General features: G+C 45.4%; 1 protein-coding gene across 5 annotated transcripts in view; it reads left to right on the top strand.

The window, feature by feature from the left end:
* The window catches only part of Mcc (MCC regulator of WNT signaling pathway), a 233011-nt gene that overhangs the window by 191196 nt on the left and 19546 nt on the right, over nucleotides 1-22269 (top strand). For all 5 annotated transcript variants that reach the window (XM_021150247.2, XM_029472144.1, XM_021150249.2 and 2 more), the window contains 3 exons: nucleotides 4458-4561; nucleotides 8948-9131; nucleotides 19213-19447. In XM_021150247.2, coding sequence (XP_021005906.1) covers nucleotides 4458-4561; nucleotides 8948-9131; nucleotides 19213-19447 — 523 coding nt within the window. The remainder of the gene's footprint in view (nucleotides 1-4457; nucleotides 4562-8947; nucleotides 9132-19212; nucleotides 19448-22269) is intronic.

Here is a 22269-nt window from a genome sequence, read left to right as displayed (position 1 = left end):
TATGCTTTTAATTGTTTAACACTTGTTTGTTTACTTAAAGTTAATTAATGTTATTAATTAATTAACTTAGAGTATTGAAATAAATGTATACTGACTTAAAATTATTAATTTATATTATTTATATAAATATTACAAATTTGTATTAATTGACAAAAGCAATGAACTAATAGAACTAAAATTATTTTTAAAATGTATTCACTTACTGTGGGCATGCATGCCCGCATGAGTGCATACATGCCACAGTGCGTGTGTGGAAGTCCAAAGACAATATGGGAATCCATCCTCTCTTTCCACCATGTGGGTTTCAGATTTTGAACCCAGGTTGTCAGGCTTGGCCTACTGTGTGTTGTCACCCTCGGAGCCATCTCACTGGCCCATTCTCAGTGTCCTTGCAACAGCATCATTGCATGTGCATCTGTGGCAGTCCTTAACATAAAAGGAAAGACATATCGAGTGGCTTGGACCTGCAAATATTAGTGTGGTTCATATTGAAAACCAATCAGTGTCCTTCAGCAATTAGGAGAGTAAGATAATCGAGATGGTAGTAGTACTTGATATGTCCCCAATATCCCAATTCAGACTAAAGATTAACTAACTCATCTGAGTGATGCCACCCAAAACATCAGCGTGGAGGGTCAGGGAGATGGCACCTAACCACCAAATCCAGTGACCTGAGTTTCAGCCTTGCAACCCACATGGTAAAAGGCAAAGTGAGAACCACTCTTGCAAATTTTCCTCTGGCCACCATGCATGCACTGCAATGCCCCCCCCCCCACCACATGTAATAAATAAGTGTGAAAAACAATCCCTGTTAAAACATTCAGCTCTGTGTTCTATTTCCATTTGTCTCTTCTATTCGTTATTTATATGTATTTATTCAGTTTGTTATAGAATTTCTTTGCTTGTTTGCTTTCAGTCTTACAGAGTGAATCCGGGGATTTACACAAGCTAGCAAGTGCTCTCCCACTGAGCTGAGCTCCAAGCTTGGCATCGTTCTTCATTTTGTTTGTTTTGTTTTGTTTGAGACAGGATCTCTGTATAACAGCACTGACTGTCTTGGAGCTTGCTCTGGAGACCAGGCTGGCCTTAAACTCACAGAGATCTGCTTGCCTCTGCCTCTCATGTGCTAGGACTAAAGTCATGTGCCACCATTTACTGGCTTTTTTATTGTCTTAACTTTTTAAATTTTACAAACATTTTTCATACAGTATGTTCTGAGAGTGTTTTCCCCCCCCTCCAGACTTCTCTCAGATCCTCCCCCTCTTCTTAACCACACACCTTTTTGTTCTCTCTCCCCACCCTACCCCCAATCTTAAAAACAAAGACAAAAGAAAAAAACCCACAAAAAGGAAAGCTAAAACAAATGAGCAAAAGACCAATAAGACAAAAAAATGCATAAACAAAACAAAATAAAATCCAAAGTCCACATACAAAAAAAGGCATGGAATTCATTTTGTGTTGGGCAACTACTCCTGGCATTGGGCCTGCCCTGGAGTGTTTTATATACCCAGTGACATCCCACGGGAGAAAACTGATTTTCCCTTTTGTGAGCAGGTATCCGTTGCATATAGTTATGGTTAGGAGTGGGAGCCCATGTCTGCTTCTGCTATCAGTGCTGAGAGCCTGTCTGACTTGAACCTGTGCAGGTCTCACACATGCCTGGCACAGGTTTTTAATTGTACATAATAGTCTGCACTTATCTTGGATGGCTGAATCCAAAGCTGCATATTTTATGCCTTTAACATTGCTCATTTTTCTAAAAGACCTTTGAAGACACTGGGTATTAAAATAGTTCAACAGTAAAAAGCCTGATGCAGATAATATTGTCATTCTTTAAATGCTTTCCTTGGGATAACTTTCCCAAAGCAGAAGACATGAGTATCATCAGAGCTCTTCAGTTGGTTTCCATTAAAAAGATGCCAGTTGATTACAGGCCTGGTGATAGGGCTTATGCCTTTAATCCCAGCACTTCAAGACAGGCGGATCTCTGTGAGTTTGAAGCCAGCCTGGTCTACCACATGAGTTCCTGGACAGAGAGGGCTACAAAGAGAAACCCTATATTAAAAATGAAGGAGGAGAAGGAGAAGGAGAAAAGAAAAAAGAAAAGGGGGGAGGGAAAGAAAGAAAGAAAGAAAGAAAGAAAGAAAGAAAGAAAGAAAGAAAGAAAGGGAGAAAGAAGGAAAAAAGAAAGAAGGAAGGAAGCCAGTTAAGAAGTTATAGTTAATCCATTTGTGAATAGGTAATAACACTTTTCTTTCTCACTTTTTGCTTGCTTATTTTTTTTTATTTTTTAAAATTTATTTTATTTTATTTTATTTTATTATTTTGGTTTTTTGAGACAGGGTTTCTCTGTGTAGCCCTGGCTGTCCTGGAACTCACTTTGTAGACCAGGCTGGCCTCGAACTCAGAAATCTGCCTGCTTCTGCCTCCCAAGTGCTGGGATTAAAGGCGTGTGCCACCATGCCCAGCTGTTTTTTTTATTTTTTAAAAAATTACATTTATTTGGGTTTTACACCATAGCATGGATGTGTGGAGGTCAGAAGACAATATGCAGAAGTGAGTTCCACTGTGTAGATCCCCAGATCAAACAATGTCAGGCTTGGTGGCAAATGCCTATATTCACTGAGCTATTACCCTAGCCCCATTCATTATTTTAAAACCCATTTTTTTTAAAGCCGAAAAAGTGTCACTATCTTCTGAGGTGTGTTAGTGGCTCTCACGGACCACTATCCACCTTTGGTCTCGGGGTGCTGCCCACGAGCACATCCCGAAGGATGAAGCACCTCCCACCTGCCTGCCTGCCTTTGCAGGGAGCTGCCTGCACCACAAGCTCACTAGCTTAATGTGACCCTTTTCTTAACTCTTGGCTTAGGGAGGGGTGATGAGCATGGAACCAATTTAAACCAGATGGCTTCTCTGTTTTTGTCTCTGTAAATGTCGATTAAAGCAGCATTCCCCTTGTTCAGCTTGGAGAACCTCATCAAGCATTTGCTCATAAAAGAAATCTTGCTGCTGCCGCGGTCCTCTTGTCCTGAGCACACTAAGCACATGGGTGTCAGGCGTGTGTCTCGCCTCCTGTCTGGACATGGGTCTGTGTGTATCAGAAGTGGAGTGTGTGTGTGTGTGTGTGTGTGTGTGAGAGAGAGAGAGAGAGAGAGAGAGCGACACAGAGAGACACAGAGAGAGACAGAGACAGACAGAGACAGACAGAGACAGAGATACACACACACACACACAGAATGAATCTCATCTCACTATATAGTCCAAGCTAGCCTCAGGCATGTAGTTATCCTGCCTTATCCCCGTCCATGTGGGAGACAGACATGCACTCAGTCATGCTTAGCATAGAGACTGTTCTTGGACCCAGCTTGCATGCTCAGCGGATGATGGGCATAGGGAAGAGTAACTTTTCCTTCTCTCAGACATCCTAGCTCAGACTCTTACAAGAAACCTAACCGGCATTTCATGAGGTTTTTGCAGGAATCCCTATTTGCACTTTCTATGGGGATGGAGCTGTTCTCTCTCTGCGCTCAGCCCTGTGGTGACCGGCAGCCATGCAATAACTGCACATGGGTATTATGGCCACTGCACAGGAGGGCATGAGGTTTCCATTGGAATTAACTTGAAATAGCCACGTATAGCTATTGTCTACTGTACAGTACACATATAGGTCAAAATGATTGTTTCCTTAAGGGGAATTTTGATAGCTGTTGAGTGCTGCGTGCCAGGGTCAGACATCTGTGGTGACTTGACTGGCTGGGTGAAGTCTCTGGGCTCCTAGGCAGTTCTGAAGGTCAGTGTCAGCTAGGGCTGTTTCTGAAAGTCGCTGAAACCACTAGGACCTCCTTCCTAGCAGACTGTGTCTCTCCAGCAACCTCAGTTCCTCACTAGCTATAGGCTACAAGTCTTCGTTCCTCTCCACATAGGGTCTCTTCATAGGGCTGCTCAAGATGACCCCCTCCCCTAAGCCCCCATATCCTGAGAGAGAGAACAGGAGGTGGAGAATAGTCAAGATGGAAGTCATGATGTTTTAAGGGTCTACTGTTGGGTGTGGCACATCATGATTTCCATTAGTTAGAAAGACCAACCCTGACAGAGTCAAGGGGACAGTGGAGGAGTATGCATACCAGGATGCAGGCTCAGTAGGGGCTACTATGGACTGAATACCATAGGTGTGTCGCATGTCTCTCCTGACTTGTCATCAGAAGGACAACCAATTTGCCTCTCCCTCTGTTGCTGCTTCTTGTGTATTTTTCTAGAACATTGTTTGTTTTTGAAAAAGAGGTAAACACACCAGCAAGGCACTGGTTTGTCTCAGGAGCACTTACTTCTGCATGGAGTGTTCTTTACTGTGTGGGTGGGGAGGGTGAGGCAGGCCCTGGGCTGGAGTGACACTAATGATGAGGATCATTGCCATTCATGGCCAGCGTTGATGCCAGGTTGTGCTTCTCTTGCAGTGAGCAGTGCATAGAAGCCTACGAACTCCTGTTGGCCCTGGCTGAGAGCGAGCAGAGCCTCATCCTGGGGCAATTCCGGGCAGCTGGTGTGGGCTCCTCCCCTGGTAAGTGTCCCCTTAGTTCCCTTGGTGCTACTCCCCATGTTGTCCCCACTGCTGCTGGCATTGAGTCATCTCCCAGAAACACGAAGTCTGCTTGTCAACTGTGTTTTCCGTTCTCACCCATGACTGAGTGTGTAAATTGTTTACATTGCATGCAGCAAGAACTGGAGTGGAAACCAGATCACAGACAAGTTAAAACAAACAAGCACTCTTAGAAATGAGTTCTCCTGGGATGACAGGAGGAGCTGAGGGAGTGGGGCTCACGGGGCTGTTAAAGGGACCAAGGCATTGTGTAGCTGCCTAGTGATGGTCCCTTTGCTGCTGCTGTGGCCATGGACCAGGCTAGTTGGTCTTCTTGTCTCTGTAGTTATACTTGTTTCCTAGGTTCAGTGAAGAGCTTTGAAACCTAGTTCTCCACCTCCATAGATCTCATGAATAGAGCTGTAGTTTTATACCTGGACGGCTCTGGTAGCATAGGTATGTCTGATAGCCTTTGCATCAGCCTGCCATCTTTACTCAACCTCAGTGGTCAAGTACCCTACCAGCCTCATTTGTACCTCAGACTCTTCACCAGTGGTTCTCAGCCTTCCTAATGCTGTGATCCTTTCATACAATTCCTCCTGTTGGGATAACCACCAAGATAAAATTATTTTCAGTGCTACTTCAGAACTGTAATTTTGCTACTGTTATGAATCATAATGTAAATATCTGACATGCCGCCTCCAAAAGTGTCTCTCGACACACGGGTTGAAAACTGCTGCCCTACAGTGTTCCCCCACTTCTGCCTCTGTGTAAGCAAAAAGAGCAGGTAGGCTCCTTCACCACATTGATAAAACTCAGCCAGTGACAGTGGCTCAAGGGCCTGCACTGGTGTGAGGGGACCACAGTACAGTGCTGGAGAAGGAAAACATGGCAGCAAGCTTGCCATACCCTTAGCGTCCCCCAGACACTGGCTCACCCATGCTTTTGGACAAGCACTGCAGCCTTTTGGGAGAAATAACACCAATTCCGTAAAAGTCAAATGACCAAGTGCTTCCCAAACCTTCCACAGTAGCCAGTATGGGCCAGGTGTCCTCCTGTATGAACACTAGGCTGTCAAGAAATTGCTCAGAGCTGTAAGCCCGGGGGCAGCAGATAATAAATGGATAGTTCTTCGAAGCCTATGTGCTTCCAATTGGCCTTTTCTCTCCAGGACACAGTACCACAGAGTCCACCCCAGGCACTTTCTAAGTGAATCCTCTACCCCTGCCAACTCCCTCGTTGCTGCCTTTGTAAGGATCCTTAGGGTTTTCCTGCCTCGGTTTTGATACTCTGAGGAACTGGAGACAGACCCGAAGGCAGGGAAATAAGCAGCATTACTTTCCTATTTTATACCTAGGTTCTCTAACAAGGGAGCAGTTATCTTTGGTATGGGTGGCCACTCTTCATTCCCCGACTCCACCCTCTGGTCCTGTCCCCACCCACCCAGACTCACTTTGGTTAATAATATTCAGATCACAGCACAGCCCAGAAGCAGAAACTCTGCCAACACTTCCATTAGAAACCTCATTTTTTAGGGTCTTTTAACTGAACCATAAAACTTTACTCCTCATATGAAACAGATTCTAAAATGATCTTGGCCTGCTGTCAGCTTTTTTTTTTTTTTTTAATAAGAAAACCATCAATTAAAGGAGAAAAAAAATCAATCATGCCCTACTTTGTATCACAAGATGTCTTAACCTGTTCCACGAGCGAAAGGCATCTTTATTAGGCTGGTGCCTACGCAGAGCAAACAATTACTTGGTAGGGGCTGAAATGGCTTTAAACAACCCAGAATTTGAAATGTTTGCAATAATAATGAAGTGTTCCATATCCCCCCCCCTCCCAGGTAACTTCTGCATGCGTTAATAATGTGATACCATGCGTACTTTAGAATAGACTATAGAGAATAGTCAACTGGTGAGGTGTGTGTGAAAGTCCTAGTGGAAAGAAGAAACAAGGAGGGAATGGCTAGAAGTCAGTCTGAGGGGTGTGCTTTCAGTATAGGGAACACACCATACTAAAGAGTGTTCTCCTAGTCTTCATAGTGCTAAGCCTTGCCCTGATTTTAATACCCACTGACAGGGACAGTTGATCTGTCACTCTGCCCGAGGCGCTGTCTAAGCAAGAGCTAGTTTGTGACATTTACTCACAGGGTTAATTACTGTCATTGCCTTTGTTTGTTATTGAATTCACAGCACTCATTATGTTCATTTGAGAAGAAGGTTTAGCCCAGTGGTTTTCAAACTATATATACTTTGGGACACCAGAGGGGTGTCTTTGGGTCTCAGCAATGGGCAAGGAGGGTGGAGAAGCTGAGTATGGCCTAACCTCTGCCACTTCACCCAACCACATTTATGTTTTTAATGCTCACTATCCCAAGTTTCATGGGGAAAATACACATCAGTGTTGTGTGGGTGGCAAGCCGGTGGTTTGTTTGACCAAGACAGTTCTTGAATTGTTATGAAGACTGTGCTCTTTAGAGTACTGTCTTTGTCACTGTTCTATTGCTGTGAAGAGACACTGTGACCAAGGCAACTGTTATGAAAGAAACCATTTCATTGGGCGCTTGCTTAGAGTTTGTGGTTTAGTCCATTAACATCACGGTGAAGAGCATGGTGGCACACATGGTACTGGAGAAGAAGCTGAGAGATATATCTGAATCCACAGGCAGAAAGAGAGAGGCATGCAGGGAGTAGGGGGGTAGACAGAGAGGACAGGAGGCTGGTCCTGGCTTGGATTTTTGAAACATTAAAGCCCTCCCTCAGTAACATACTCCTTCCAACAAGGCCATACCTATTACAAAACCACAAACCATACCTCCTCATCCTTCTAATCCTTTTCAATAGAAACACTCCCTGGTGATTAAGCATTCAAATACCCACGCCTATGAGGGCCATTCTTATTCAAACCACCACAAGTAGTTTTCTGTCAAGGCAAAGTGGAGAGGAAGTACATGACAGGTGTCCCTTGCACGTGCACAGCTTTCCCTATTATCAATAACAGAAGTAACAGATTTTGTTGCCTTACAAAGTTCCAGCTCTCTATTAGAGTTCACTCCCTGTTAGAAATTCCTTAGGTGTGGCAAGTGGACAGTGATGTGGACCCACATCTGTAGCGTTGGGAGTAGCAGCCTTGTGATTGATTGATGGTTACCATCTAGGGAAGACCCTTTAGCTCTGCCTTCTCCTTCAGTCCTCCTCACTCTGCTCTCCCAACCCGAAGAACCACTCACTGTGTTTGTTTTATTTTGTTATTTTTCTTATCTTTCTTTCTTTTTTAAAACTTGTTATTTTTTGTTTTTCTAAGACAGGATTTTTCTGTGTGTATCCATGGCAGTCCTGGGACTTGCTCTGTAGACCAATCTGGCCTCAAACTCACAGAATTCTGCCTGCCTCTGCTTAGCAATGCCCAACAAGTGCTGGGATCAGAGGTGTGCACCACAACCACCTGGCTCTTTTTCTTTTCAATCTACCTATCTTTTTTTTTCTTCTTCTTCTTTTAAGTTCTAAGAGTTAAACCCAGTGCCTTTTTACAAAGCAGGCAAGGGATCTGCTCTTGAACCTTTTTGTGTTTGTGTGTAGTATATGCACATGTTCCTATGAATGGCTGTATGTACTTGTGTGTGTGTGTGTGTGTGTGTGTGTGTGTGTGTGTGTGTGTGTGTGCAGATGGGAACCAGAGGTTAATGTCAGAGTTTTGTATCATCTTCTAGCTAATTAACTAATTAATTAATTTTTGAGATGGGATTGCACTATGTAGTCCTGGCTGGCATGGAACATGCTATATAGACCTGTCTAACCTTGAACTCACAAAAAGATCTGTTTGTCTCTGCCTGTGCCTTACTAGTTCTTGAATTAAAGGCACATACCACCACTATATTTACACACATACATACTCATGTATATGTACCTGTAATAATATTGGTGCGAGGAAAAAAAAGCTCCAGTTTGAGCTGTAATTACTTGTTGTGTCCCTGTTGCACCACAGGAAGCTCTGACAGTGTTCTTGATGTGTGGTACTGTGACATTTTACCCCAGTTTCTCCCTGTCCTCATTCATAAAGTGCCCATGTGTAAGAGACATGAACCTGAGTGGGAAGAGGTGCCAGCAACAGGGAAATGTAAATGTTAGCATGTTAGAACTGGAAGCTGATTGTGGAGATAGTGCTATCCGTGAAGCTATGGAGCCTATGCCAAGGGATGCCTTCCTATCCCTTCTCAGCTACCCCACCGGCCCAGAGCACAAGCCTCCTTCCTCAGCCCCACTGTTCACTGTGCCCTCCATAGCTGAGAGTCACTTATAGAATCATAGCCTGGGCTTTCCTAACTCCGCCTGCACCAATTAACCCATTGGCTTCTCTGTGGTGTAGGAGACCAGTCAGGGGATGAAAATATCACTCAGATGCTCAAGCGGGCTCATGACTGCCGGAAGACTGCTGAGAATGCCGCCAAAGCCCTGCTCATGAAGCTGGATGGCAGCTGCGGGGGAGCCTTCGCCGTGGCTGGCTGCAGCGTGCAGCCCTGGGAGAGCCTGTCCTCCAACAGCCATACCAGGTACCGCTCCATGCTCTGCCTGGTGGCTCCTCCACCTGCAGCGGGCTTCTCTCTGGCCCACTCCAGGAGACCGTGTGGTTTGGGTAATAAGGCAGGGTTACTTCATGCTTACAGCCTGTTCTACCCAAGAACTATGAGGAGGGGCTAGAATGTGGCCTTCTTATGCTTCTGTGGAAAGTACAGTCCAGAGAGATAAGGCTGTAGAATATGGTAGACATGATGCAGGAGCACAGTCTCTGTCTGACACTCTTCTCTCCCTATACTGTTCTGTTCTCTGTTTCTTTATTATTCTCCATTTCCAGGAATTACCAAGTGACTAAGGCTCACTGCTAAAAAGACCCAGCCTACCTTAAGCTAGGTCCAGAATCTACTCTCCTTCCTTGTGCCCTTGTCCTCTAAGAGCTCTTCCCTGGCAAGAGGCCCCCCTGTCTCCTTTATCAAGCGAGGCTGTATTTATAGCCCCTCTTAAGCAGGCACTTAATCATGAACCTCAGGTCACATTTTCCATCCAGGAATCAGAGGGCTCTCAGAAATGGTAACAAAAGCAGTGGAGACTAAAGTGCAGTCCCTGGAGCAGGTTGATCTTTCTCCATGGGGGCAGGGCACCCCAATGAAGCCCCTTGTAGCCTTTTTAAAAAATCATTTCTGGCCACAGAAGCTCTACTGTGATGCACGGCCCCCTCCCCCCTTACATGCCAAAGCTCAGACTGGAATCTAGTTGTTAGCTTCCTATTGGACCTTCCTTTACGGAAAACCAAGGATGATTTAATCTGGTTTCATAGGTGACACCACCTAGGCTCAGAGATGTGCAATTGACTTGTTTAAGAGCACATGTCTGTTAAGAGGGAAATCTAGAGAGTCACCACCAAACACAGTATCCCTCCAGCTCCCTGGATCACAAACACAAGGGGCTTATTTTTTCTACACTTTAGCACATGTTTCTTATTCAATAGCACATAGATGGTAATTTTTCACTTAAAACTAGACTCTTATGTTTAGATACAGAAGCAGATGCCCCTTCCCATGGTGTTTATAATCTATCCTTACCATGTTTGTTTATGTAGGTATGCAGTGCTCAGCTCTTCAAGTGAGGCTCTTCCGTACAGTTAGTGACTGTTAAGAGTTGGCAGAAAATGTCTTGCTTAATTGTCTGCACACATCTTTCCTTCCTGCAAATAATTCTGCTGTTTTGGTCTGAGTCAGAGATGACTCTGGAGTCTGTCAAAAGTGAGAATAAATTTCTAACCTGCTATTAGTGGAGATTAGTGATTCTGAATATTTGTTACAGGAGATATTTGGTATCTAGATAAGCTTGTTTCTTAGAATATTTTCTTGAGAAATTTAATTGTGGATTTTATATTTCTCTCTCTATATATGTATATGTATATATGTGTGTATATATATACATATATATACACACATATATATGATATTTACTTTATTTACATTTCAAATGCTGTCCCCTTTCCTGGTTTCCCCTCCAAAAACCCCCTATCTCCCCCCCCCCCACACACACACACACTCAACAACCCACCCACTCCTGTTTCCTGGCCCTGACATTCCCCTATACTGTGACACAGAGCCTTTGCAGGACCAAGGACCTCTTCTCCCATTGCAACTGGAGTCACGAGTCCCACCATGTGTTTTCTTTGGTTGGTGATTTAATCCCAGGGAGCTCTGGGGGGTACTGGTTAGTTCATATTGTTGTTACTCCTATGGGGCTGCAAAACCCTTCAGCTCCTTGTGTCCTTTCTCCAGATCCTTCATTGGGAACCCTGTGCTCAGTCCAATGGTTGGTTGTGATCATTCACCTCTGTATTTGTTAGGCACTGGTGGATCCTTTTCGGAGACACCTGTAACAGGCTTTTGCCAGGAAGCACTTGTTGGCATCCACAATAGTGTCTGGGTTAAATGCTTGTATATGGGATGGATTCCCAGATGGTGCAGTCTCTGGATGGCCTATCCTTCAGTCTCTGCTCCACACTTTGTCTCTGTAACTCCTTCCATGGGTATTTTGCTCCCCATTCTAAGAAGGATCGAAGTTGATATTTTTGAATATCTATAGGATGAGAAAAATTCAGATTCAGACTCTCTGCTTTCAAAAATAAGCTTATTATTAATCCCAGTACTTGGGAGTCAGAGGCAGGCAGATCTCTGAGTTCAAGGCCAGCCCGGTCTACAGAGTGAGTTCCAGGGCAGCTGAGACTACATGGAGAAACCCTGTCTCAAAAAACCAAAAACAATACCACCACTAAAAAAGAGCTCTCTAAAGACTGGCTGTTCAGGGCCAACAGCTGGCTCATTGGGTAAAGTGTTTGCTATGAGGACCTGAGTTCAGATCCCAGCACCCACATAGCTGCTGAGCAAGCATGATGGCCTGCCTATAATCCTAGTGCTCAGGACTTAGGGACAGGGCATGGAAGACATCCACGTGCAAGAACATACCCACACATGTACTACATAGGTGTGTGAAGAAGGAGTGGGTCTCTTTAACAAAGTTTAGTTTTCAGTGGATCTTTCGTCAAACATAGGCTTTTAACTTTGATTCCACTAAAATGCCATTTCCCCCTCCTGCCCCTGTCACAGCAGCTCAGAACCTGTCCAGAAGAATACACAGGGGATACCTGTGGCTCTCCATAACCATAAAACAGACACGGTTGGAGTGTCTTTATGTCTTAATGATAAACATAGGGTAGAACAAAGTTCTTAACCATCTGGCTACAATATTATGACTATTTTTATTTATAAGCCTTGGAATTCTGGCCCAAACACTGTCCTGTGATATGTTTTTCAAAAAAAAAAAAAAAAAAAAAGAAGGAAAATGGAGGTTTCTGAGGCAGACTTTGTGTGGCCCAGTACACCCCCTTCCCTCCCACTGTAACTATGGTGCAGAGAGATGTGCTGTCAGGGTATCAGCCCCTCCTACCCAAGGTCTCACAAAAGGAAGGCTCCGGTCAGGTCCCTGGAGGCATCTCATAGCTCCTGAGGACAAAAGGGTTAATGGATTTGGGAAGGAGGCGCAGAGGTTAGCTACCCAGCAAAAAGAATATGGATGAGAGTCACCTCTGAAAGGATGCTCTTAGCAGGATCCCAGCATGAAAGAAAAAAAAAAGATATTTATTTTTCTTTTTTAGATTTCAGCTGCAGATCCATCAAGCATTCTTGTCTTAATGGATAGAGCAGCCAGGTAAGGCCGATTGCCTTCATAGCTTTATCAACATATCATAGCACAGAGGCAAAGGGACTGAATTGTCTGTAAGTAGAGGTAGGTGCTATCAAGCAGCCGACGCTTTGTGTCAAGGGCTGGATTTTCTGCTTATTCCATGGAAGTACATTAACTGATCCTGTCCACCAGTGTGCAGAAAAAGCCATAGCAAGTGTGCCCTCCTAGGAAGTAGAATTGAGGCTATTTTCTTTCCGAATAATATTGGCCCAGGGGTATGCAATCTATGAAGGGTGAATTCAGCGTTGCCGTGAAGCCTCCTTGGTCCTTGGGTACTTTAAGATGCTGACTGGCTGGTCATGATGTCTGGGGCATGATTTCCAAACTGCAGAAGAGGGCAGTGAAGCACCAGAAGGACCTGGTCTGCACCCTGTGTAGTAGTCCTGGCTAGAATAAACTTTCATGGGGGGAGAAAGAAAAATGCTTTTGACCAGTGAAATACATCTGTTGTAAAGGTGATGTCTCCTGGAACCACTGTCCAGTTAGGAGAAGCCTCTGTCACCCCTGCCTCCCGCCCCCCCCCCCACACACACACATACACATACCCTGCCCCAGCAGCAAGCTTCAGGGAATGAGTCAGATGGGCTTGGCTGTGAGTGCCAGCACCCAACTGAGACACTCCTCAACAGGACTGTGTGCTGATCTGACCCTGGACACTTTAATTCTCAGCTCACGTGACTCGAGTAGCCATATGAACTGCTTTCCATACTTTTTATTTCATTACTTCATCTGAAAACCTAACTTTAGGGATCAGTCAAATCTGGACACCCACTTTAAAAAACAAACAATTAAGTCCTATCATTATAAAATGCAAAATATGCAATGTAAGGTCTCCATGCTAGGACCCCTACCAGGAAAGGACCTCTGGGAAATACCTTGGGATAGAATTTCATACTAAAACCGGGATCTTATAAATTAATATTTGGGGTCACAAAGGACAGAAACTTGTAAAATAGCTTAAGAGAGGGGCCCTGATTGAAAGGTTATGGGACCCCCCATATGTATGAGATAAATAGCAGCTTAAGGCAGAGGACTGCCATACTCCTGAGCGACGTGTCCTTCCTGTGAGCAGTCACACACACCCCAGGCTCTGCATCTAGTCATTGTAGCTCTGCACTGGTGCCATTCTCATCCTGGTGTACCAGCCTTCCCTGGGTGACAGAAAGGCAGCAGGCTACCTGCATTTATATATGAGACTAACTGGCTTCATTGGCTCCATAAGAAAATCTCAGTGGCCATGCCTGGGTTGGAACCATGTGGTTCTTTTAGTGACAGGGAATGGGGGTCATCTGGAAGTCAGAGATGGCACCAAGTGCAGAGGAACGGAAGAAGTGGCACTTGGCACAGAGAGCTAGTGTGAATGGTTGTGTCCAACAGCGGACAGGGTAGGCAGAGGGCAGGGGTATGTTTTGATTTTTTGAGCCCTCATGCTCCTCTCTTGGACTGTAGCTGGTAGCTTGAGCATCAAGGATGTTCTGGCAGTCAGCCAATGCAGAACAAACTATCTTGATAAGAATGCCAACAGAACAGAGGGTCACCAAAAGAAACCCATGGCTCTTGTATCAGTCCTGAGAAAAGCAGGGTAAAGCACAGACATGCCTCGCTGGCTGTGCCCGGGCTCTTCATCTGCAGGTTTTCCTTCCCTCAGCTCTCAGAGCATCTCCAGGCACCAGCCCTAGAGAGGAGGGATCAGGCCGCCTGTAGAAAGTGATTTATTCCGCTTGACAGCTGAGCTCATCCTGCGTTCCAAGCCGGGAGAGGTAATGGATGACTTAGCCCTCTCCTGGCAGCCAACGGCGGCCCTCGAGAGGCCGGAGGAAGGGCCAGTGGCTTCTCCTCCTCTCACCATCAACATAATCATATTGGGCTGTGGGACATTGAGGGCATGAAGCAGAATTGCAATTACCATCGCCTGGACTGCTCCCTGCTGCTGTCCTAAAAGGGGGGGAGCTAGGCCAGAGCGGGGCGGAGGCTGCACTGCTCTCATCTTGACATTTAGCATTTTCCTTCAAGAGCAGTGGGCACTCTTAGCTCCCAGTAGGGTAAGATCTGTGGACTGGGGTATTCTGCACTTTTTTTTCTTTGTATAGCAAAGACAGTAGAACCCAAAACCTTCCTTTCTGGCCAGTGAACAACCTGCAGGCGAAGAAATCCAATACTCCCTGTCTAGTAGTGTTCTTCCAGAGGGGTCTCGGTGGTCTCTAAGGCCTTTGATACCCTACTTCTGCTCCATAACAACTTTCCTGCATGGTGGCAGGTGTCTGACCTCTGGGGGACACTAAGGCTGCTGATGGGTCTCTTAACTCAGCTGTCAGGAAAGTGTCCCTTGTTTTTTGTTTTGTTTTGTTTTGTTTTCTTCGCCCAGAATGCACATGGGGTGGCACTGGGATGGCATCATCAGCTCGCCCTTCCCCTACTCTGGGAGGTAGAAACCACCCTTGTTGCTTTTGACCAAAGCCAGCTAAGTTAGGCAATTCCCTCTAGGCTAGGGCATGCCAGAAGAAGGCTGTGCAGGTGTGACTGGCTTCAGGGCCCTGGCAGCAATCGCAAGTGTCCACCCAAATAGCAATCAGCTGCCCCACCCCTAGGAAAATGTGGGGCCAGCCAATTAGGTACCAGTGAATTTCCATTTGTTGCTGCCCTGGTGGCAGGCACAGCGTGTAGTCTGTCTTGTGGAACAGACTTGTGTTGTCCCTTCCCTACTCCCAGAGGTCTTGACATTGTGGGTGTTGGGGGAAGGGCGTGCCAACCTAGGTAAGACTGAAGCACAGAAGCAACTACCTCAGAGCCAAGAAGTGGTGAGATAGAATAGAGATTCAAATGTGTTCATAGTCTCTCTGTCTCTCTCTGTCTCTCTCTGTCTCTCTCTGTCTCTCCCTGTCTCTCCCTCTCTCTCCCTCCCTCCCCACCCACACCCCCTTTATTTTTGAGACAGGGATTCTCTGTGTAGCCCTGTCTATCCTGGAACTCACTCCATAGACCAGGCTGGCCTCAAACTCAGGGATTCTGAGTGCTGGGATTAACCGTGTGGACCACCACCACACAAGTCCATACCGTCTCTTTAGGTTAGGCCCAATAGCTAGGGAGCCCTAGCTTTAAACTGACTGAATTTCACAATTTTTATTTGAAACGAAAGTTAACAAGGGCTCTTTAGTTATCGATGTCATAGTTCCCAAACTAGCAATCTGGAGATAGTATGCCCAAGTGTCATGTGGTGGCTGGCACATGGATAGCGGTGATTGTCTCCTGTTTAGTTTGGTAAATAATTTTTTTAATGAAAGGAATGACTGAGTTAAGGTGTCATGTGGGAAGACTTTATGGCTAAGGCTGAGCCCTCCTCTCAGCTGCCTGTCAGAGAAACTCTGTTGTTCTTGCTTTATTGGATAAACACAGGGCTTGCGGAGCAGGCTCCACCCTCCACCCTGGGGAATGCCATGTGAAGATGTGAGCTGCCTTGAATTTTGTTACTCCCTCACCTGAGGAACACTAGCCTTCTGTCCCTTTGTCACTGTTGAGTGTGTGGAGGTGAGCCCTATACTTAGGGTTCAGTGTGACTAGAGTGCCTGTCACCTGTTTGCAGACAGGCCAGTGGTGTGTGCCTCCAGTCCTGTAGCATCAGCCCTAACATACCCCATGTTCTGCCCTGATTCCTTCAGCAGCCTGGTTCTTTAGGGGTTCCTAGGGGGTAGTGCTAGGGGGTAGCCTGAGAGGTCCTGGTATTTCCTTCTCATTCTTTCTAAAACATAACGCACCAGATGGCACCTTGTTTTTAATCCTACCCTGCTTTCTCTGCTCACAACTACTCTAAGCTTCTGCCATGGCCCCTAGAATTCTTGGAGTGCCCCCCTCCAGGACTTCCTATCTCTTTCACCTTGCTTTCTTGCATCTTTTCTTAGCATAGTGACAGACCAGAAAGATACGGAAGACACTTAAGTCTGTCCAGGGACTTCTCTTTCAAGCGCCCAAACTTACATCCATTCTAATCGTAGAGAAGATACTGTCCTCATAAACTCTTCATCAGGGCATACTTGGTCACCTCCTGCACACTCTAAGCACACCACACATATGCAAACATATGGCTGTTTCTCCTATTGTGCTTCGAGACATGGCATTGGCCATAACTCCTCCTTGCTAGCCAAGCTTGCTGTTTGAGTTTTGTGTCTTCTCAGCCCCCACCAGCCCCCCCTCCAGATATCCATGCGGCTCTCATTTTTGCCTCCTTTAGGTTATAGCATTGTCATATGTGCCTTTCCCTTCGCTATTTCAGATAATAAACCTATTTCCACTTTACATTTTCCAAGTCTCTCATTTCACTCTTTGTCATGGTGCATATCATGTCAGGTATACTATATAACTTGCTTATTTCTGCTATTAGAACACAAGTTCCACAAAGGTAGGAATTTTTCCAGGGCCTTGGAAGGTGTCCTATGGCAAGCACCCAACATTTCTGAAATAAATAATGATGTTTATTGAGTGTTCGTGATGTTACTGATTTAATGGCCTTGTATCTCAAATTTTTTATTGTTATCACAACTTTACAAAGCATCTGTGTTATAACCTGGCCAAGAAACATGAAATCTACAGTGTGTAAGATGCTTGGGTCACAGGTGGCAGTTGGCATGTCAGTATGAGAGTGCTCTGCACAGGACAAGAACCAGGCTGGTCACTGCACATAGTTATATAGCATCTCTGTATAGATATAGCTACATGTGTGCTTTTCAGTAAAGTGGTACATGTTTCTGGACAAACACATATGCAGAAAATAATTATTAGGGATTTGAATATAGAGGCTGGGGTGTTAGAACATTCAGGTCATCCTGCCCCTGCCCCAAGGAAGAACTGTGGTTGAATTCTTTGTCTGAAGGCAGAATTTCTTCCTCTCCAAGCCTTTAATAGTCTGAAGGAAACCTATCCATATCATGGTGACTACTCTCCTCTACCAAAACAACTGTCCAGAATCTAAAATCTACCCTCACCATATCAGGTAGATGGCTGTCTTGAAAGTACCTGAGTTACTGCAGCCCAACCTACATGGCATAGTAATTCCCTTTTCCAGGGCCCCAAAAGTGTTCAGGCTGAATGCCAGGCTCATCCTGTTCACTCCACCTCCCAGGGCCTGAGGGACAAAGCAAGATCACCCACTACCACCACACAGGCACACACACACACACACATACACACACACGGTTCTAGTGCCCAAGAGCTTTCCATCCTAGAAGTTGTTGGATGTGAAGACCACCCAGTTCAGGATGATCAACCCATACCTTTCTTACCCTGGAAGCCAGGCTTTCTCTTTCATCTTCTTTAATTTTTTGAAACACAGTCTTACTCTCTTGCATAGGTTGGCTTCCAACTCCTAGATTTTAGGGATCTTGCTGCCCCTCTTGAGTGGCTGAGACTACAACTATGAGCTACTGCATCTGGCTTTGTCTTTCTAGACTTATTTAAATGTAGGGACTATGCCATGCATATAATGTGCACCAGAGATTTTGATCTCCTGGAACTAAAGTTACAGATGCTTGTAACTTTATAAAGTTACAGTTACAGATGACTATGAACTACTCTGTGAGAGCAAGGAATCAAACTCAGGCTGTTTGCAGGAGCAAATGCTCCTAATTGCCCAGCCAGCTCTCCAGCCTCATCTTTGTCTTTTTTAGCGATGTGTTCCCATGCTGAGAACTGCCCTGGCTATGCTGGGATGTTGTACCCGGTTTCCTTATTTCAGCATCAGGTGAAACAGACACTGTGGACCACTCCCAGATCCTGGATAGCATTTAGTCCCCAAAATTAGGAAGAGGACAGAACTGTGGAATGAGATGGTTCTGTCTAAGGCTCTTTGCTACCACATGACTTAGCAAGGCTCTCAATGTCTCTTCACTTGAGCTTCTGGTTTATAGTAGCAAATAATGGTGTTTTGTTGAGAGCTGCCTGGGCCTGCCTTCTCTTCTCCCATCAATTCCAAATCAGTTGTAATTGGAGTAGTGATCTGTAGATTGGAAGGACTAGAAAAGCAGAGAAACCTGTGGGCCTTATTTGGAGTCAGAGGGACAGCTTGCCACAACTGGCTCAGTTTCCCCTTCATGGTGGCTTGTTCTCTCCAACACTGGGGCCACAACAGGTCTGTGTTTACATGAGCACTCCTTAAGTATGGTATCATTTGCCCAGTCACTGTGCAGCATAAGCTACCAATGGCTATTAGAACCAGCCTGAGTCTTGGAGTGGACACCAAGAAAGGGCTATGGCATCCTGAATGCAACCACTTTCAACATGCTATCATGTTATACATACTTTTATACATACTCTACATTGCATTGTGAGCAACAGGACTTGCCAGTATTCCCTCCAGTCTGATTCCTTACCACTTCTACCACTTCAGGGACTTTGTCATTCTCTGGGGTCCCTGTGTGCTAGGAACACATATGCACACCCAAAGTTATAGGCACCGAGCTAGGTTCTATAGATTCTGTTATTAAGCCCTGTCCCCATGTCCCCTGTTCTTATTAGATGTGTACCATTTTCTTTAATCCTTTTTCTCACTTAAACTATCTCTGCCATTGCCACCATGATGAAAAGTGTTCATACTGTTTGGTCTTTTTGATTTTTTTTTCATCATATGCTAAACTTAATCTTATACCACATTATAGGAAACAGCTTTGCATTCGTGTGTCTTTACTTTTTAGAAATTAATATCTCAGAATTCATTTTTAGAGTTACATCATGATCTAAAATGTACTTTCCGTATCCAATGTGTGTGTGTGTGTGTGTGTGCACGTGTGTTTCCCCTAAATAACATTGAGGAGAGGAGACAGAGTCTAGTGGTGATGACTTGGAAACATGGGGTCTCTCTTTGTCCCTCAGCACGACCAGCTCTACAGCCAGCAGCTGTGACACAGAGTTCACTAAAGAAGATGAGCAAAGGCTGAAGGATTATATCCAGCAGCTCAAGAATGACAGAGCTGCCGTCAAGCTGACCATGCTGGAGCTGGAGAGCATCCACATCGATCCACTCAGCTATGATGTCAAGCCAAGAGGCGACAGCCAGAGGCTGGACCTGGAGAATGCCGTGCTGATGCAGGAGCTGATGGCCATGAAGGTGTGCGGAAGGTTTCATTTGTTGGGGTCCACCCAGAGGGATACCTCACAGGCCTCTGCGAGCATGACAGCAGGATTAAGTTAGTAATTGCCTCGTTCTGGAGAATGGCCTCTGGGGAGAGGATGACTTTAGTTTGTTTGGAAGTCCTATGGTCTGGACTTTATTGGAAAGGCAGTTGACCTCCAGAGGATGCTGATGGGTATCCCAGTTCAATATGTGCCTGTCAAGGGTTAAGCATGACCTGCAGCCTCTGTCTGTCCATGATGACCCCTGATCTCAATTTTGGTAAATGTCCTTGTTGGGGACATTGTTGGGGTCACCCACATAGGTAGAAGCTGGACCATGACAAAGCCAGCTTAGCAATTGTCAAAAGGTCTGGTTTCCTGACACCCCTGGGCCTTAAGAGGTATACGTCTGTTTAGAACTAGGGCCCTCCAGTAAAAGTTGGCAGAACAGTTCTGGCCAATGTCCTTCCTACATCTTGAATTCTTCACTCATGGGCTGAGTTACCTGTCAGCATTTCTAGAGAAAGGAAAGTCATCACAAGTAGTTAAGTTGCTATCCCTGCATCTCAGCGAGTCTGGGTCCTCAGTCAGCTCTGGATTGGGTCCCCAGACCCTGCTTATCCCTTTTCTAAGATGCTGGTCCTTAAATCTAGGAAGATACAGGGAAGCAGAAACAGACTTGGGAACCCAGGTGTCCCTCCTTGATATTAACCCCTGTTCTCCTTATTTGGCACTTCTCCATCCAGCCACTCGGCTCTGAGGGCTTCCATTTCTCTAGCTGAGTCCTGACTGCCTGTGACTTTTTCTCAGTCAGGTTCCTTTTGCAGCTCTTGGAGCACACACTACATGAGCCCGTAGCTTATCCTTCCATTATTTATTCCAAACAGCACGTTTCCTTTTATCCAGAGACTAAGCATTTCCTTTTTATAGTTTAGCCAATATGGGGTGTGACAGATTTACTGTTGATCTGGCCAAGGAAAGACACTGTGTGTGTGTGTGTGTGTGTGTGTGTGTGTGTGTGTGTGTGCAGGCAGTAGAGCAGAGGAATAGGGAGAGGAAGACGAGAGAGAGAGAGAGAGAGAGAGAGAGAGAGAGAGAGAGAGAGAGAGCGCTCTATTTTTTGAAGGTGTACAAGTGATGGAAAGCTGGGAGAACCTGGGTCCTCAGGACCCAGAGCAGCCGTTGTCCATGCTCTGACCTGGTTTTCCTCCTGAGGGCTTTAGGAAGGCTAGCAATTGGTCCATCTCCCTTTCCCTAACATGTTCACCAGTGTGTGCCAACCCACACACCCACTAGCCGCTGGACTATGTTGGGATTCACCATTTTGTCCCAGAATGTCAATGCTGAGGTTGCTGGTACATGATCTTTAGTGAATACCAATCATCTACCTCTGGATGATCTACCAGACATGTTTATAATCCACTCTCCTTTCCGAATGTCTTGTCTTTTCATTGGGAGTCCTATTCCTTTGCCCCTTTAGTTGTTAGCAATACTTGCCTTTCTAGTTTTTCACATTCTTCCACTCTGCTCCCATAATGGGTATGCTAATCAGGCATCCCTTTTTGCTTCCATAAATGCTGAGTCACTTTTATTGCATTATGCTAGCCATGCATCCCTCAGAGAGGCTCATTTCCATCTCTGTTGAGGTTAGAATGCACGTGTTTTCCTTGGAGTCTTAGGCTGTCCTCCATCCTTTGTGACTTGAGGATTGCAGAAGTCAGCAATTACGTTTTGGTATGATTTTGGCACAGGGATTTGTATATGATCCATATCCAAGCTTGATTTTTTTTTTAAGAGCATCTTATTTCTCTTCTTACCCATAGCTTGAGAGATGTTGAGTTTCCTTGCCATAGCTCCAGAAAAGCAGTTTCCTAGTGTCTCATTCAGGCAGCCCTTCAAGAGTCTTTGCTCACCTAGGTGGTATCAACATGGAGGTCTGCCTCATAGAGGCCATGGCCATTCTCGTGTGGACCTAAACGCGCAGACATCAGGAACTACAGAACAGTCTGTTACCTGGGAGTCTCAACTGTAGACTTGTGCCTGTGTTTCTGACACTTATGTGTTCTCCTTTCCTTTCTGTAAGCTTGCTTTTATATGTGTGTTCTGAGGGTGACCATCTCATGAGCTCAGTGTGCACAGTTGCCATAGCCTTTGGAATCTCTTCCTGATAACAAAAGATGGGAAGAAAGCTTCCAGTATAAGAACACCTTCCATTCTTTATAAGTCTGGTCATCATGGTAAAGAGGGTTTGACCCATTCTTCTGAGGGATCACTGAGCACAGTGACTAATGGATTCTGCCTTCAAGGCAATGCATTGGTGGGTACCCTCCAACTCTCCCTTACATTCAGACGATTAAGTGAGTTCCTTTTTGTGGAGTCTTTAAACAGTGCTATGTGCTCAAAGAAAACTGATGGTTGCCACTGCTTTCTGGCTCCTGGTCAAGGACAGCATTGCCCTATTTTGGATATCCATCTTACTCCACAGAAAACAATCAGTTAAGCCCTTTAGGAGATTTTTCAGAAGTTATCTATTGGTGGGTTGGCTCAGCAGGTTCTTGGCCCTTAGGTTTAATTCCCAGCACTAGGCAACCAAAAGGACCTTATGTGATGAGTAATTTCCAGTGGGGGATTGCTCCTGCTAATTTCATTTGGCCCTCTGCAGCAGACAAGTGCTAACGGGTGCTATTATAATTAGCACCCCTCAATTGGCATGGCTCAGCTGTGGAGCAACAAGAAAATAGTACCACGGATGTGAAATGGGAATTAGAGGGAGCCCGGTCAGACCTCTTTGCATAGATATTTCCTTTACAATCCTGG

The sequence above is a fragment of the Mus caroli genome, chromosome 18 (assembly GCF_900094665.2).
Source record: "Mus caroli chromosome 18, CAROLI_EIJ_v1.1, whole genome shotgun sequence".
NCBI lineage: Eukaryota > Metazoa > Chordata > Mammalia > Rodentia > Muridae > Mus > Mus caroli.
The sequence above is the reverse complement of the archived record's forward strand: the minus strand, read 5'-3'. Positions and strand labels throughout refer to the sequence as shown.